Raw genomic sequence first — 15870 nt, 5'->3', positions numbered from 1 at the left:
ACACTTGAAGCTTCACACATAGGAGATATAATGAAAGCCGTTTTCTTAACTTACAAACAAACTGCCACGCTTCATTCTATTATCTTTTTAATTATACCTCATTTTGCCATGCCTTTTTAGGCACATAGTTCATAGTTTTTGAAGCATAAGAAAAGGTTTTGGGCAGGGTTCACCAATATATCAAGGCATACAACTGTCTTCAGACTCTCTGGATCGCTTTAGGCAAAACCCATACACAACTAATGTCTGATCGTTAAACTCTTCCCACATATACGTATTCCGGAACAACCTGATCAGTAGATCAAGGCAAACCTACAAAGAGAAGAGGTGTTAACTCCAAACAACTTCCCTTTAAAATATTGTGTGACGTGATTAATATGTCTCTTTCCAGCAGATGGTAAGTTCTGAGAGATGACCTACATGTTGTTTGTGTGTTTACATCTTATACTCAAATACTTCTTTAATGAAAAGTTCATCTTCTCAAACTAGTTCTTACCCTCAGATAGCTTAGCATGATAAATAATCAAAGTTCCTGGGAATAAATGGAAAGATTTGGCTGAAGAAACAGGCCCCACGACCCTAACTTGGAGCAGACTGGTTACTCAGTAAGTACCAATGTCTAGAAATACTTCTAAAAGCAAGTTATCCTCTCTACTCTCGATTTAAAAGTAGTAGAGGGCTTCCCTGGTGGCGCAGTGGTTGAGAATCTGCCCACCAACGCAGGAGACACGGGTTCAATCCCTGGTCTGGGAAGATCCCACAGGCCGCGGAGCAACTGGGCCCGTGAGCCACAACTACTGAGCCTGTGCATCTGGAGCCTGTGCTCCACAACAAGAGAGGCCGTGACAGTGAGGGGCCCGCACACCGCGATGAAGAGTGGTCCCTGCTCGCTGCAACTAGAGAAAGCCCTCGCACAGAAACGAAGACCCAACACAGCCAAAAATAAATGAATACATAAATAAATAAAGCAGTAGAGAAGTGACAGAACCTAGTCTGGGCTTGAATAGGGGGCTATGACCTTGTTTCCACAGTCACTTACTCCATCCTAGCCTCCAGCTGCTGTACCAATTGTTTGTCCACATGGTGACAGAACAGAGGAAGAAGGTTGCTGGGGAAGGCCAGGGGTTCTGCCAGAGAGGCTGTGGGCATCTGAGCTATCTCCCAGGCAGTGAGAACTACCATGTCTGTCCTGGAGGGCAGAGAAGTAATACATCAGCATCTTTGTATGCACACAGGAAATAGGCTCAGGGCCCAGGTTTCTTATTGTCTTTCTACCACCACTATCACCCTCTGTACCTCCAGCAACTGAGAGAACATTTGCACATTTGGTATGTGCCAGGCAATGTTTAGTGCTTTACACACATCTTCCATCTCATTTAATCTTTAGATCTCTAACTGGTTAGTATCCTTATCCTTAGATCCCTAGTTTACAGATGAGGAAACAGGCTAAGGAAAGTAAAATAATGTGCCCCAATGTTATGTTCCTGATAAGTAACAGAAGCAGAATTCACGCCTAGGTCTGTGAGTAATTAAAGGGACAAGCTTTAGAGCCTACCTTACACTGCCTTCCATGGGGGACAATGCTCTAGGGCACTACAGAAAAAAAAAAAAAGGGCAGAACAGCTACAACTCTGTTTCTCTGTCCAACCTCCTCCCTGGTGCTTGAATAAACCACTCAGGAAACATCTCATCTGGCTCAGCCTATACAACCCAAGGGTACTGAAATAGTATTTAGAAGGCTTTTATGATCTTACCAAGCTGTGTGGTCACTGCTGGGTTCCTCTAGGGAAGAATCCAGGGATATCAGCTGTTCCCCATGACTTAGCAGGGCATAGAGCAAAGATATTCCAAACTGCAAGTGATAAAATATCCAGAGTAAAGTTAGTTTACCCTAGGCATTCAGTGCTTCCCTGGCTCTGATATTTCCCAACTAAGAGGGCAAGTTCACAGGTACAAATGGAGTCCAACACCCATAAACCCATCAAGTTTTATACTGGCTGGCCAAGAACTCTGAGCCCTTTCCAAGGAAACCACTGCTCTGAATAGTCCAAAAGATTCCTCTGGGGAGTTGATGAAATGCACACTTGTGGGCTCCACCCCCGGAATCAGAGACCATAGATCAGGAACAGACCCAGGAATCTGACGTGGGTAGGCTGTGGAGCCCATTTTAAGAGGCATTCCTTTAGGCAAAGATCTTTAGAGGGGTTCACAAGATAATCCACTAGGTTATTAGAAGATATGAGATCTTGCACATCTAGAGTCTCATCTTCTATTTATTATGTACCTAAGGTAAGTATAGTGTTCCACGTACATGATTTATAAACACACACAGGTGGTATAGTTCAGCAGTTTTCTGGTAAAAGGGATTCACTATCAAAAATGTTTGGTGACTTCTGATCTAGAGGTGATAGCAGCACCACCATCAGGGAGCTTGTTAAAAAAGCAGCCCCACCCTGGGTCCGTTCCAGATAGTACCTGGAGCCACCTGTGGAAAGACAAAAGCCTCCCACGCGTGTTACCTGATTCTGCAGCACCACAGTGACTGGCCGCTCTGAGGAGCCGGATGGTTGCAGCATGAGTCCCTGAAGTCCTTGGAGGAGTTCATGGAAGGTCAAGCGGCTGATACATTTGCCCAGAGGTTCGAATAACGTTTGCAGGGCCTGCAAGAAGGTCAGTAAGGGCCTCTCTCTGACTCCTCGACAACTTCACCTCTGGTCTCTTTCCGTGCTCACCAGCCTCTGGCCCCTTCTGGTCAGGTCAGACCTACCAGGCCTATCACCACTCAGGTGTCTCCATCCCTAACACTGGTCCTTCAATACCCACTTGTCTAGGATGCCTTCCCTAAGCAAAGTAGCTATGGGGCTCACCACTTATCAGGGGGCCCTGAGCTTCTCAACATCCAGAGCACATTCACACCTGTGTAACCATAGGCCTGTGGGTTTTCCTTTCTTCATTTGCCTGAAGATGATCAGCTGTTCCTGTGGTAGTTTGTTCTGTAACCCCCTCACCTGAGGGTAGCAGGGTCAACACTCCTCACTGCCCAGCACATTCTCTGGCTTCTCTGGGGGAGGGGATTGGAAGGAGGAGGAAGGGGAAGAGGAGGAGGAGTAAACATTCCTAACCCATCCACAGAACCGTCCTCTCCTCCACTCGATGCCACAGTACCTGATCAGCCACATCCCTCTTGACAAGGAGGGGCAGATGGCGGGTGATGGCCAGAAGAAGGCTGACAGTTCGATCTCGGGGCAGAAGGGGGAGCAGCCGGGCCACTAGGGCTTTTCCCTTCCTCACAGAGAGCACCTGCAGGAAGCCATCCGCTGCCTCCCTACAGGTGACATAGGAGAGCATTGCAGGGATCCGCATAGAGCAAAGGGCCACAGGCCAGAAAGGAGAGGCAGAAGCTAAGCCACTGTCTTTGCTGAGCCGTCCCTTCCTGGGCTGAGGTGTGACCCTCCCACACTCACTCCAGATTATTCTGTTCCTGGGTCTTTAAGGCCTGGAAGAGCTTCTCAAGCTGGTTGCTCTGCTGCTCACAGGGCTGTGCGGGCCCATCCTTCTGGCCCTCCTCTATCTCTAGTAACTGAAGGAACAGCTGGGAATGTGAGGGTGGGGAGAGAGGAAGAAGGGGTCAATGTGAGTATATCCTGTTCTCAAGGGAGGTAAGGAATTCACTGCTAAGGCTGATGTCTCACCTTCTCAATCCGGTACAACACCTGAAGCCTCTGACTGCTTGCAGCTCCTGTCTCCTAGAGAAAAAGTCCCTGGCTGTTAGCCACACCTCCACAGCAGCAGCCCAAGCCTAGGTGAGCTAGAACGTGATCTGGAAAGGCTAGACCACAAAGCCCGATCACTCTTGTTCCTCACTCTTAGGTCACGACCTGAACTCAAGCATGAGAGTGTTCCAGACCTTTCTCCAAAACAGGGGAGAGAAAAAGGCTGTAGGAAGATAATGCTCCTACCTGCTCTTGAGTTCCATGGGGCACAGCATCAATAGCTCGGCGAGGGCTAAAACACGTTGATACAGCTACCTGGCCCAGGGAACCCTCGATTCGAACCACTGCATGGAAGGAGTCAGACAGGCACGTGCCCCTCTGCTTTCCACCTGTGTCTACCCGGCTGTCCACCCCAACCCAGCAGGTCAGCCCCAGTCCTACCTGACTCATAAGCCTCCGCCTTCTGAATGTAAGGTGTGACCAGCTTGAAAGACTCAAACCTGCTCCTTCGCCCAAGCAGCTCTTCATCTGCCTGCTTCTTCTCTAGTTTCTGATAATATTCCTGAGAGTCCATGGATTAGTCAAATGCGTACTCATTGGCTGAACTTAGAGTTAGGGCTCTGCAATGCAACCTCTTAATATACCCTTGCCTACAGCATTCATTCCAGAAATGCTCCTGGCACCTTAGGGCCTTATAGTAGCCACTATAATGCATCTTAAAGCACCCTAGGCCTCATGCCACCTGTTTTAGGGTCCCCATCCTAAGGACTTGAAGAGCTAGTACCACCACCAGATCTGATGGAAAGGCAGAGAGCAAAGCAGAGAGCCAGGAAGCAAATGTGTCCCAGGGTCTGCAACCTTCCTGCAATCTTAATTCCAGGTTACACATGGGACACCGCTATCCTTCCCCCTCCCCATTTTAATTTGGTGATCCTACCTGTGCTCTCCGAAATCAGTTATCTGATGGTACAAAGACCAATCAGCAGCTTGAAGTACAGAGAGAACACTACTTCAATTGGCCTCTAGGCCAGTTCTACGCTTGTGAGGATTTGTGCAGCAGCTCTAATATCTTAAGGAAGACTGTGAAATCCAGAACTAAAATAAAGCCACTGACTGAGAGACAAACAAGAATTTAAATACAGCTCCTTCATTGAACAGCAATGTCTAAAAGTCAAGAGTGGAAGATGATCACATTCAAGCAATCCTGGCAGAAGGCAGAGGGTTTTGAAGCTGGTGGGAAGTAAAGGAGGAAAGTAATGTCAATAGGAAGGAGATAAAGGTGGAAACCTCGGTAGGGGTCTCATGGAGGTTGAAGAGAAATTGAAATACAACTTAGACAACCCAAAACTCATGGACAAAGGGCGGACAGGAAGCAAACAGAAAGGAGTCCAAAAGCCTGCCAGCATTTGTTCAATTCAAGAAATTGAATCCCATTACTTATAAAAAAGTTCCCTGTGTTTTAGATCTTCAAAAGTAAAAAGTAAGTAGATGAATGTTTAAACAAGTCATTTCTGAGAGAAACCAAAGTGTACAAAGATGAAAGAGTCCTCATTTGCCGACTGAATAGGAGAAATTCTCAGCAAAGGACAGAGACAGAAACCTCAGAGTGTGTTTGGGGAATCATAACTAATCCCATGTGGCTGAAATTTAGGAGAAGAAGGGGAAGGAGTTTGGATGTCAAGTGTAGAAATATGACCCCCATCCTTTAGCAATCATTCCTCCCACCTGAAGGGATGTGGCCACTGTGAGGGGAAGGGAGAATCTCAGAGGACCCACGGAGTCAGGCCCATTTGACGCCAAGGTCAGAGGCTGGGCAGAGCCCCTGGGGCTCACCTGGTAGTAATAGTCATCCAGGCGGGGGTTCTCACTCTGCAGCTGAACCATCTGCACTTTTACCACCCAGTCCTTCTCTTTTCGGGTCATGAGGTTAGCACAGGGGTCTGGCTGCTGAGACCAAGGCTTCTTGGCTGGGGGACTTCAAGCCAGGAGGAGTGTCCCTTTAGACCTACCCACCCCTGCCACAGAGAACTCCCCCAAGGAGTGGAGAGCTCGGAGCGGGATGTCGGGGGAGAACAGCAGAGTGCAGAGGTGGGCCAGGGTGTGAGAGGCTTAACTGGTGGGGCTTTGGGGGAGGTGCTCTGTCACAAGGGAAACCCCAGCATGCAGGGGGGCCCCCCCTTAATCCTGCTTTTCCTCTTGGTTTTACCTTGGTGGTCGACCATGCTGCTGCTGTTGCTTCAAGATCCGCTGGTGCTGAGGGTGGAGCTGGGTCAGATGACTGGGAAGACGTAGAAAGAAACTTGGGCTGGGTGGGAGCAAGCTCTCAGCCCCCCGCCCCCATTCCTTTAGCCTCTGGGAACCTCAGCCAGACATCTAAGGGACCCTACCTGCTTAGGACCCTGCCCAAGCGTCAGCCACATGAAGCATCACTACCCTAGCTCAGCAGGGCTTACCTCCCCCTCCAGGATATGGTTTTCCCTGAAACTTGGCTATAGGAAATCCTGACACAATATAAAACCATTTGGCCTGGTTGTCAGGACTTCTGAGTCCTACTCTCAGTTCTGTCGTCCTGGCTGACCTCAGATAGTCCCTGGGCCTCCATTTCCTTACCTGTGAGGGGAAGGAATTGCACTCTACCACATCCTTCTCTTAGTGAGTTTCTCTAAGTATTTTCTGTGGCAGCTGGTAGAGGGGCAGCCATGCCTCCTCAGCCACTACCTCCTGAGACTTCTGGAGAAGAGCTCAGCCTGTCCTGGACCCTGGGACACTGGGCACTCTGAACCAGTACCTGAGCCTAATAGGCCACGAGGTCGACGGGCTGCAGAGGACAGATGGGTCTGGCGAGGGCAGTCGAGGTCCGAAGTGCGGGGCTGCAGTGCTGGTGCTGGGAAAGGCAGGCCGGAAAGGAAGTGGTGCCAGGTAGTCCAGGGTCTGGGAGAGGAATTTCAGGGTCTGGGAGAAGGGCATCTCCACCAATCCTGATTTTGCTGTTGACTGCCTTTCTGCCTCTATGGTCTCACCTGCCTTTTCCTTCAATAACCTCACTCAACATTTTGCCATCTTGGGGCCCCTCGAGCCAGTTGTGAGGACGCCAGACTGTGGATCCCGTTCTTGTTTCCAACAAGTCTGTCACCTCCTAGGGAGCAACTCCACGGTCCCCAACAATGTGGGGGCCTGTGCTTTCCCCACTGTGTGTGAGTCAACTCCCTGCCCTTTCCTCTCTGAGCGTTCACTCAGATCTTGTCTTTAGCCACTGGGGCCATGCTTAGCTCTTTTCGGACACCTCTGAAGCCCTCCTCAGTCTGCAGTTCCCTTCTCTTCCCGCTGCTGGATTTCTGGCAATTGCTCTACCCCAGACTATATGCTCCTTCTAGCACTAGGCTCAGTGCCGCTTATATTCTGTAAGATGGAATAGTTTGTCCTTTTCATAGGAAGGCCAGTTGTCCCAGTACCACCTCTGTTGTTTACCAAGCTACCCCGCATAAGAGGCGTTTCCCCCTTCCTACCCACACTTCACTTTGGGCGCTGCATCTCCAGAGCAAGGTCAAGGGCACAGTGAACATAACGGAAATAAGGCACAGGCGGCATGCTGCTTCTCAACACCCGGCCTATTTCCCACAGGATGGAGACTGGAGTGACTCACCTGCCACAGAAAGTGCAAGGAAGCAGGCGACATCCCCAGCACACCAGGGGCCTTGATTCCAGGGGAGCTGAGAAGACCTTTCTGGAATGAGAGGGAGGAAACCCCAGGCTGGAATGAGCCCCTGTGGTATCATCTACATTCACCTGTGTTAATGGGGGGAGGGGAGCAGCAGGACCAACCATTTCTAATACCCAGGACAGTGGCAGCCTGGCCCTCCCTCAGTTTCAAAGTCAATACAATCAGGACCCCTCTCCTTCCACTGAAGGGAAGCCAGACTGGCATCTTAGGAGTTAAGCTGAAGCAGGGTCTGAGTAACTTCATTTCTACATGGGACTCCTTTGGGTCTCTCCACCTGCTAGGGGAATCCAAGGGAATAAAGACCAGGGATGGACTGGGAAGACATAGGGGCCCAGGGTCAAAGATGACTCGCTTTCACCACCAGGAGCAGGGCCGTGCATCTCTAGGTGATGCACGGCCCTGCTAGGACCTGGATTCAGGTGAGGGCAGCATCAGAAACTAAGTAGTTGACAGAAGAAAGGAGGGAAGGAAGGAGAGAGTCTTTACTGGGGTTCAAGCCTGAAATAGAAAGTGTTAGCCCACCTAGAAAGGGGTGAAGAAGAGGAGAGAGATGTGTAGCCACAGCCTGTGAGATGCAGACAGTTCAGGACAACCCTCCCCCACGTCTTCCTGCTGTGGTACCTGGATGTTACGGACAGCGCTGAGGACAGCTGGATCCCCGAGATCATTCTCTTCCTCCTCCTCTTCCTCCTCCAGGTCAGGGGCTAAATCTGGGTCCAGCTCCTCCTCCCTCTCTTCTTCATTTTGTTCCTCTTCCTCCAACTGGGAGGCACACACCAGCGCTTCCTTAAGAGCCAAGGGGTCACAGGACTTGCCTGGGCTTTGGTTTAAGTGGGTGCCTGAGGAGGAAGTAGACAGGGGTTCAGCTGGGAAGGGTCTGGTCTAGAGAGGATGCTTCTCTGTAGCACTTCTGTTCACAAGCCATGTCCAGCATCATCTTCAAACATCTTCTCTTGTTCTATGAGTTCAACTCAGCCTCAATACCCCAGGGCGCCTCTAACCATCCCCACTAGAGCAAACAGAACCTGGCAGGTGCCAATCACTTTCACTTTCTTCATCCCCTCTTCCATTGCCTCATTAGTCCCACCACAGGCTTCTCCACCTGCTCACCTCCTCTAACAGCCCTTTCTGTGCCTCTTTGATTAACCGAGTTCCAGCTGCCCTGACTCATGACAATTTAACCTTAGTGGGCCAGGGATTTTTACATCTATCTGTTCGTTTAATTCTCACAACAACCATACAAGGCCGGTATTGATCATTTTTCTCTGAAGGTGAGGAAAACACAGGGCCCATAAAAGTTATCTCAGTCACCGTCATGATGTCGCTGGGAATCACTCCAAACCCATAGACATCCAAAACCCATGTCTATCCACTGAACCAGACCATCAAACTGCCGCACTCCCGGGCCTTTTATCAGATACCACAGACCACTTGGTGATACTACCTTTAAGGCATTTCATCTCTTCGGGCTGGCAGACTTGCTCCATGGCTGTTTCCTCTGGCGAGAGAGCATTGTCAGCCTCTGGAAGGTAAACCTGGGAAAAGGAAGAGACCCAGAGACCGTGTCCTGGGTAAGGATAGCATGGCACCCAAACAGCCAAGGTCTTCCCCCAGCAAGGTTGTCAGAAAAGTTTTGACCCAGATCTCAAGGAGCAGGACCCTGGGCTCTCAGACTGCCCTAAACCTCCACCCTCTGACCTCACTAGCCCAGCTCTAGGGAGCTGTCCTGCAAAGGGACAGAGAAAAGGAGCAGGGCTAGGAATTGCAGGTCACCACCAGCCTTGGTCTGTGCACAGGGAGGGGGCTCACAGCGGCCTGGGTGGCGACACCCACCCCAGGACCGTGGCTATCCTTTCTGCTTAGCTTAGCCATGGCAGCCTGGGCCAAGCAGGCTCGCCGCCCCTGGCTTTAAGATTCCCAGCCCCTCCCCTGTTCCCCTGTTAAAGGGCCAGCATCCCCAACCACTGCAACCTGGTAGAAATGTCAGCACACAAACTCATGAGAAAGAAAACCCTTGAAAGGGCAAGAGAATTAAAGTGCATTTTTAACCATCCATGGTTGTGAGTACAGTTTATTGGGATCAGTATTGGGGAGCAGATATTTAAAAAGAGGATCCCTGTTTTCCACACCCTTAATAGGAATTTTGTGAGGTTCTTTTCTCTTCAATCCCTAAGTTTTGCTCCATTAACTTGGATAGGAAATCCCTGGGTGGATCTTGAGGCAATTACTGAGCAGCCAAGTTCTCAGTGCTTCAGGGCAGGGTGCTTGTGGATCCCTAATGTCCACCTGATGATGCTTGCCCTTCACCGTGTCCTTGAGTCCGCAGGAGCTTGAGTCTACTAAGCACTCCTACTGAGGAGGGACCCCTGAGAATATAGAAGCCAGATCTTCGAGGTAAAAACACTTTTGCATGAGTTACACAGATAATCCCATATCTTCTTGGCTGCTTGCTGTAAGTGGAAAACTGGTTCAGAAGCTCAGGACTAAAAAGAAAAGGAAACAAAAACAAGCACCTCGGGAGTGCTGGTAGCAAAACCTGAGACCCATCTGCGCCTCATCTAGCTCCTCAGCGATTCTGGGTTCTGTGCCCACATCCTGTGTTCAGCTGAAGCACACAGGCTTTACAGAACTTCTGAATAAAATTAAAAATGAAGCTAATTCTCTAAATTAAAAATGCAAGTTAGGGCCCTATTGTCATGGTTATAGGGCCATGATTCTTGGTGCCTCTAAAGAAAAATATTCTTTTCAAAAGTTTTGCCGTAGGTAGAACCTTATGGGTGAGGGAAAAAATTTAAATAGCCTGAAAGTTATTGAAATTATTTTCAAATATCTAATTGGGTTCAGGCCTTTTTGGTAATGCTATTCAGCTGTTTCTCTCAATAACTCCCTAATCATTTACCCTGGTATTATTATCAAAATGGCCAAATGGTGGGCTTCCCTGGTGGCACAGTGGTTAAGAATCTGTCTGCCAATGCAGGAGACATGGGTTTGAGCCCTGGTCTGGGAAGATCCCACATGCCACGGAGCAACTAAGCCTGTGCGCCACAACTACTGAGCCTGCGCTTTAGAGCCTGTGAGCCACAACTACTATGCCCGTGTGCTGCAGCTACTGAAGGCTGCGTGCCTAGAGCCTGTACTCTGCAACAAGAGAAGCCACTGCAGTGAGAAGCCTGCAGCACCGCAACGAAGAGTAGCCTCCGCTCGCGGCAACTAGAGAAATCCTGTGTGCAGCAAAGAAGACCCAACACAGCCAAAAATAAAAATAAATTAATTTTTTTTAAAAGGGCCAAATGGTGACTTTCAGGGTTCCAGAAGTGATTTGTCAGGTTGTTATAGAGACCAGGTGTTGGGGGAGATTCAGTTGCTGTTTGCAGAACTTTTTTTTTTTTTTTTTTTTTTGCTGTACGCGGGCCTCTCACTGTTGTGGCCTCTCTCGTTGCGGAGCACAGGCTCCAGACGTGCAGGCTCAGCGGCCATGGCTCACGGGCCCAGCAGCTCCGCGGCATGTGGGATCTTCCCGGACCGGGGCACGAATCCATGTCTCCTGCATCGGCAGGTGGACTCTCAACCACTGCGCCACCAGGGAAGACCCAGAACTTCATTTTGAGGGCACTTCCTTGTACCAACTAGTACCAGAGCAGGTGGACTAGGGGTAGTCTGCAAGATTACAGCCCTCTCTTGGCTGTTTGAAGTTTCACTTGGGACCTAGAGCCTTTTGTAAAAGTCGCTTCCCCTTTTGAAGTCTTATATGTCTACTGATCCTTTAGATTTTCTAGCTTTCTGCCATAGTTTGTGCTAAGTTTAAGCCAAGCCTGTGCTAGCCTTGAGGCATAGGCAGTGAATGAGCCAATGCTACCCATGGACGCTTAGAACTTCCCATAATAGAATAGGAAGTACAGACAGCTTAACAGGACTTTTGGATCAGATAAAAGATATATTAGAACTGTATAGCACAGGGAACTATATGCAGTATCCTGTGATAAATCATAATGGAAAAGAATATAAAAAAATATGTGTGTGTGTATATATATATATATATATATATATATATATATAACTGAATCCCTTTGCTGTTCAGAAGAAATTAACACAGCATTATAAATCAACTATAGTTCAATTTAAAAAAAAGATACATTACAAAGGTTGGGACTTCCCTGGTGGCACAGTGGGTAAGACTCTGTGCTCCCAATGCAGGGGGCCTGGGTTCAATCCCTGGTCAGGGAACTAGATTCCACATGCATGCCGCAACTGAGAGTTCACATGCCACAACTAAGGAGCCTGCATGCCGCAATTAAGGAGCCGGCGAGCCGCAACTGAGCCCGTTTGCCACAACTAAGACCCCATGCAACTAACTAACTAAATATTAAAAAAAGGAAATGTTTACATTTGCTGAATAAAACACCTAAGGACTCTTCCACTTTTATGGGGAGATTTTTAATCCATTATTTCAGTTTCTTTAATGGTTGTCAGTCTATTCTGGTTTTCAATTTCTTTTTGAAGCTGTTTTGTTCAATTATATATCTTCTAGGAATTTGTCCATTCCTTGTGTGAGTTTTCAAATTTATTGGCATAAAGTTGTTCATAGTATAAGAGTATCTTTCAAATCCATGCTATACCTGTACTTTGTCCCCCTTTTAACTTCTAACATTATTTATATATTATCCCCTACTTTTTTCTTTTTCCCAGAGTCTATATATTTTATTAGTCTTTTCAAAACATCACACATAAGTCAGGGTTTCTGCAGGGATAAATAGGACACTGAAATTGGATAATTTTAATAAAATTAAATTTATTAAGATAGAATTTTAATAAAAGGATATTTATAAATGTATAGAAAAAATATAGTGCAATCGTAAGGAATAGTACAGTCCCCTGGGACTAGTAACAGTTGGTAGTAACCACTTTAGGCAAGAGAATGGAGTGTGGTTACCAGAACCTGGAGACCAAAGTAAATTCTTATGGAGCAAAGTTTTAAATATTAAAAAAAAAATTAAACCTCAAAAATATACAAAGAAAATAGTGTAAAAATTTCTTTTTAAATGTGGAGTGAGTAGAGAAAGCCCTTCTAACCATGACCCCAAACCATAAGCCATGAAGGGTGACTGATGAATTTGCCTACATAAAAATGTCCAGCTTCTGAGTGTTCAAAAATAAAGCCATAAACAAAGAGCCATAAACAAAGTCAAAAGAACTTTATTTTGATCTGGTAATCTTATATTTACCTTTAAAAATTATTTAAAAGGAATTTTAGGTGAAGATTCTCTGTAATGTTTCTGAATTTTGAGGACTCAGAAAAAGAGATATTTATGTTAAACCCAGATCCTTTTATCCATATTTCCTTCACAACTGCTGGTAATCAATATTATCCTATCAGCACCCATGTCAAAATTAACATAACACTGTTGATGTATAATATAAAAATAAGAGAGCTATTTTCTCTCACATTTACTTTTAAAATCTTATCCTTAATTATGGGCTGAATATCTTGTAACAGAACATTGCATCCTGTGGAGACTGAGAAATCTTTTACCATGTTCTCACTTCTTCAAAAGGAAAATTCGTCCTAATTTAAATAAATATGACTTTGTATTTTTAATTAATTATCGAAATGTGTCTTAATCCATTTGAGCCACTATAACCAAATACCAGAGACCGGGTAGCTTATAAACAACAGAAACTTATTTCTCACAGTTCTGGGAGGCTAGAAGTTCAAGATCAAGGTGCCAGCAGATTTGGTGTCTGGTGAGAATCCACTTTCTGGTTCACAGATGGTGCCTTCTCACTGTATCCACACATGGTAAGAGGGATGGGCAAGGGAACTCTCTGGGGTTTCTTTTATAAGGATACTGATCTGATTCATGAGGGCTCCACCCTCATGACATAACCACCTCCCAGAGGCCCCCTCCTCCTAATACCATCACCTTGGGGGATGGGATTTCAACATATGAATTTGGGGGGGGACACAGATATTTAGTCCAAAGCCATGACCTTTGAGGAATATAGGCTAAGGATATAAAACGACTATTTTTTAACCGATATTTTATGTTGAATTGCAATATTTGGTTATAAAAATCTCAAAAATGATATTGTTTCCCAAAACTATGCTTCTATTTACATTATAGGACAGGTGCATATGTAGACAAAGAAAAATTGAGACTTTGTTTTCCAAATCTATATTCAATCTATAATCAGGTAATTCAATTTCTGTGATTAATCTGTAATTCTCACATCTATAAAGAAACTCCTGGTTAAGAGAAACGTTTAAAAAGAGATTGTTGGGTGCTGCATTTAGTCTCAATGTTTGTTTGTTTATTTATTAAAAATTCTACTTTCTTCATTTCAATGTTCATTCATTTTATTTTTTTAATATTTATTTATTTGGTTGCGCTGGGTCTTAATTGCGGCAGGTGGGCCCCTTAGTTGCGGCATGCAAACTCCTGATTGCAGCATGCATGTGGGATCTAGTTCCCTGACTAGGGATCGAACCTAGGCCCCCTGCATCGGGAGCGTGGAGACTTATCCACGACGTCACCAGGGAAGTCTCAATGTTCATTCATTTAAATCACCTATAATATTTGGAAAATTTTTTCACCTTAGGAAACTGCAGTTTAGGGTTTCATGGAATTATACCTAAGCTCTAAAATATTTCTGTTACACAAAATTGAATGAATTACAATTGAATAAATAAGATTACATAAACAGACAAAAGTGAAGATTTTCCTTTCACATTTAAATTATATTTGTTTTACACGTAAGACTGCCTGAAAACAAGTTGGAAGAGACTATTAGTGACTGTGACAGTTTATTGCATTTTTCAGCATCTTTTTTGTGTGTGTGTGGTATGTGGGCCTCTCACTGTTGTGGCCTCTCCCGTTGCGGAGCACAGGCTCCGGATACGCAGGCTCAGCGGCCATGGCTCACAGGCCTAGCCACTCCGCGGCATGTGGAATCTTCCCGGAGCGGGGCACGAACCCGAACCCGTGTCCCCTGCATTGGCAGGCGGACTCTCAACCACTGCGCCACCAGGGAAGCCCTTTTTTTTTTCATGTTAAATAGTTAGGAGTATTAAGTTCAACTTTCCTCCTTACTTTCAAAAAGATGGATTAGCATAAAACCTGAATGGCTGACAGTACTACCATGACCATTAAATTGTTCATGGATCAGAACTCAACTCTATCAAAGTTGCTTCCTTGTAAATTTTGATCATGAGTTTTAAATGCTCTAAGCAGAATGTGGATATGACTACATTTGCCTAACCGTGATTTGATTCTGATGATGGTTCCAGGATGTCTTTTGGTTTCATATCCAACTCATCTGTGCCTATAATATATTTTCTCCTATGCTTGGTCCTGTTCCCCCATATTATCCAGGATTAATTCAGAGGGAGTCACCTTTCAGAAATGGTGCTGAATGTATATTCACCAACCTTAGTGTCCACCATGTGTACTCTACCTGATTTTCTCTGTTCATAAACTGAGGTTTTCATTCCTGGAGAGGCAAGATGATAATCAATATCTTTTCCTGCTTTATCTGAAACGTGGTAGTTGATCTCCACTGAGGTGAAAGTCACTGTACAGAAGAGCCGAGGCTAGCTCAGGAGCAGGCTGGCTCTTGTCACCCATCCTGTTGGAAGAGGTGGACTCATCCAAGTTGTCTGAGAACCTCCAGATAGCGGTGTCAATTGTCCTCAGAGCTGGGAGCATAGTCAGAGAACGGGAGAGATCCAGGTTGGGCTGCAATCACTTTCTGAACACTTGTGGGCCTCTGTGTCCTCAGTACCCTCTTCCTCCTAGTGTTTTATTTTGAAAATTTTCAGTCCTACAAAAAGTTGAGAGAATAATAAAATTAACTTCTGTGTATCTTTTACTTAGCAGTTGATAACATTCTGCTTAGCAATATTCTTTATTTTTTTATTTTTTAAAATTAGTTAATTAATTTATTTTTGGCTGTATTGGGTCTTCATTGCAGCCCGCGGGATTTCTCTAGTTGCGTAGAGCGGGGGCTACTCTTTGTTGCGGTGTGCGGGCTTTTCACTGAGGTAGCTTCTCTTGTTGCAGAGCACGGGCTTCAGTAGTTGTGATATGCAGGTTCAGTAGTTGTGGCTTGTGGGCTCTAGAGCGCAGGCTCAGTAGTTGCGGTGCACAGCCTTAGTTGCTCCGCGGCATGTGGGATCTTCCCGAACCGTGTTCCTTGCACTGGCAGGAAGATTCTTAACCCCTGATTCACCAGGGAAGTCCCGCAGTATTCTTTAAATAAATTCCTTCTCTGCTACATCAGGCAGTGTCTGTCCCAAGTGATCAGGGACTTTGGCTGACAGACTGTGAACAGGAAATTCACAGAGGAAAAACCAATAACAAACTAAACATGTGAAACATCTTAAACATTTCCTCCTTGAGAAAATAATTTCCCCAGATGAGCCCAGTGCCCAGCACCAAG

The 15870-nt window shown here is 46.3% G+C and overlaps 1 protein-coding gene across 6 annotated transcripts; it reads right to left on the bottom strand.

Annotated features, from left to right (window-relative positions):
- Positions 1-74: 74 nt before the first annotated feature.
- PATL2 (PAT1 homolog 2) lies at positions 75-15299 on the bottom strand. 6 transcript variants are annotated; one of them, XM_029239582.1, is made up of 16 exons: positions 14887-15299; positions 8879-8969; positions 8056-8273; positions 7357-7437; positions 6502-6644; positions 5920-5991; positions 5547-5688; positions 4155-4275; positions 3960-4057; positions 3693-3746; positions 3465-3592; positions 3166-3325; positions 2520-2660; positions 1755-1852; positions 1556-1593; positions 75-312 (listed from the first exon to the last, which is right to left on the bottom strand). In XM_029239582.1, the coding sequence occupies exons 1-15, from the start codon at positions 14902-14904 to the stop codon at positions 1557-1559; spliced, it is 1602 nt and encodes a 533-aa protein (XP_029095415.1). In that variant the 5' UTR covers positions 14905-15299; the 3' UTR covers positions 75-312; position 1556. The 6 variants fall into 6 exon arrangements, with proteins under 6 accessions (XP_029095415.1, XP_029095410.1, XP_029095411.1 ...); XM_029239577.1 differs by lacking the exon at positions 1556-1593 and adding an exon at positions 1040-1189; XM_029239578.1 differs by lacking the exons at positions 1556-1593; positions 14887-15299 and adding exons at positions 1040-1189; positions 9268-9298.
- Positions 15300-15870: the final 571 nt, after the last annotated feature.

Source organism: Monodon monoceros, unplaced genomic scaffold (genome assembly GCF_005190385.1).
Source record: "Monodon monoceros isolate NGI ecotype Baffin Bay Population unplaced genomic scaffold, NGI_Narwhal_1 Super_Scaffold_21, whole genome shotgun sequence".
In the NCBI taxonomy this organism is placed as follows: domain Eukaryota; kingdom Metazoa; phylum Chordata; class Mammalia; order Artiodactyla; family Monodontidae; genus Monodon; species Monodon monoceros.
Note: the sequence above shows the minus strand (reverse complement) of the source record. Positions and strands in the feature narration are given on the sequence as shown.

Coding starts and splice junctions, on each gene's coding strand:
- PATL2 (XM_029239577.1), bottom strand. Junction 5,992..6,501: donor TCGTGGCCTATTAGGCTCAG/GTACTGGTTCAG, acceptor ACGTCTTCCCAG/TCATCTGACCCAGCTCCACC. Junction 4,276..5,546: donor TGGATGACTATTACTACCAG/GTGAGCCCCAGG, acceptor ATGGACTCTCAG/GAATATTATCAGAAACTAGA.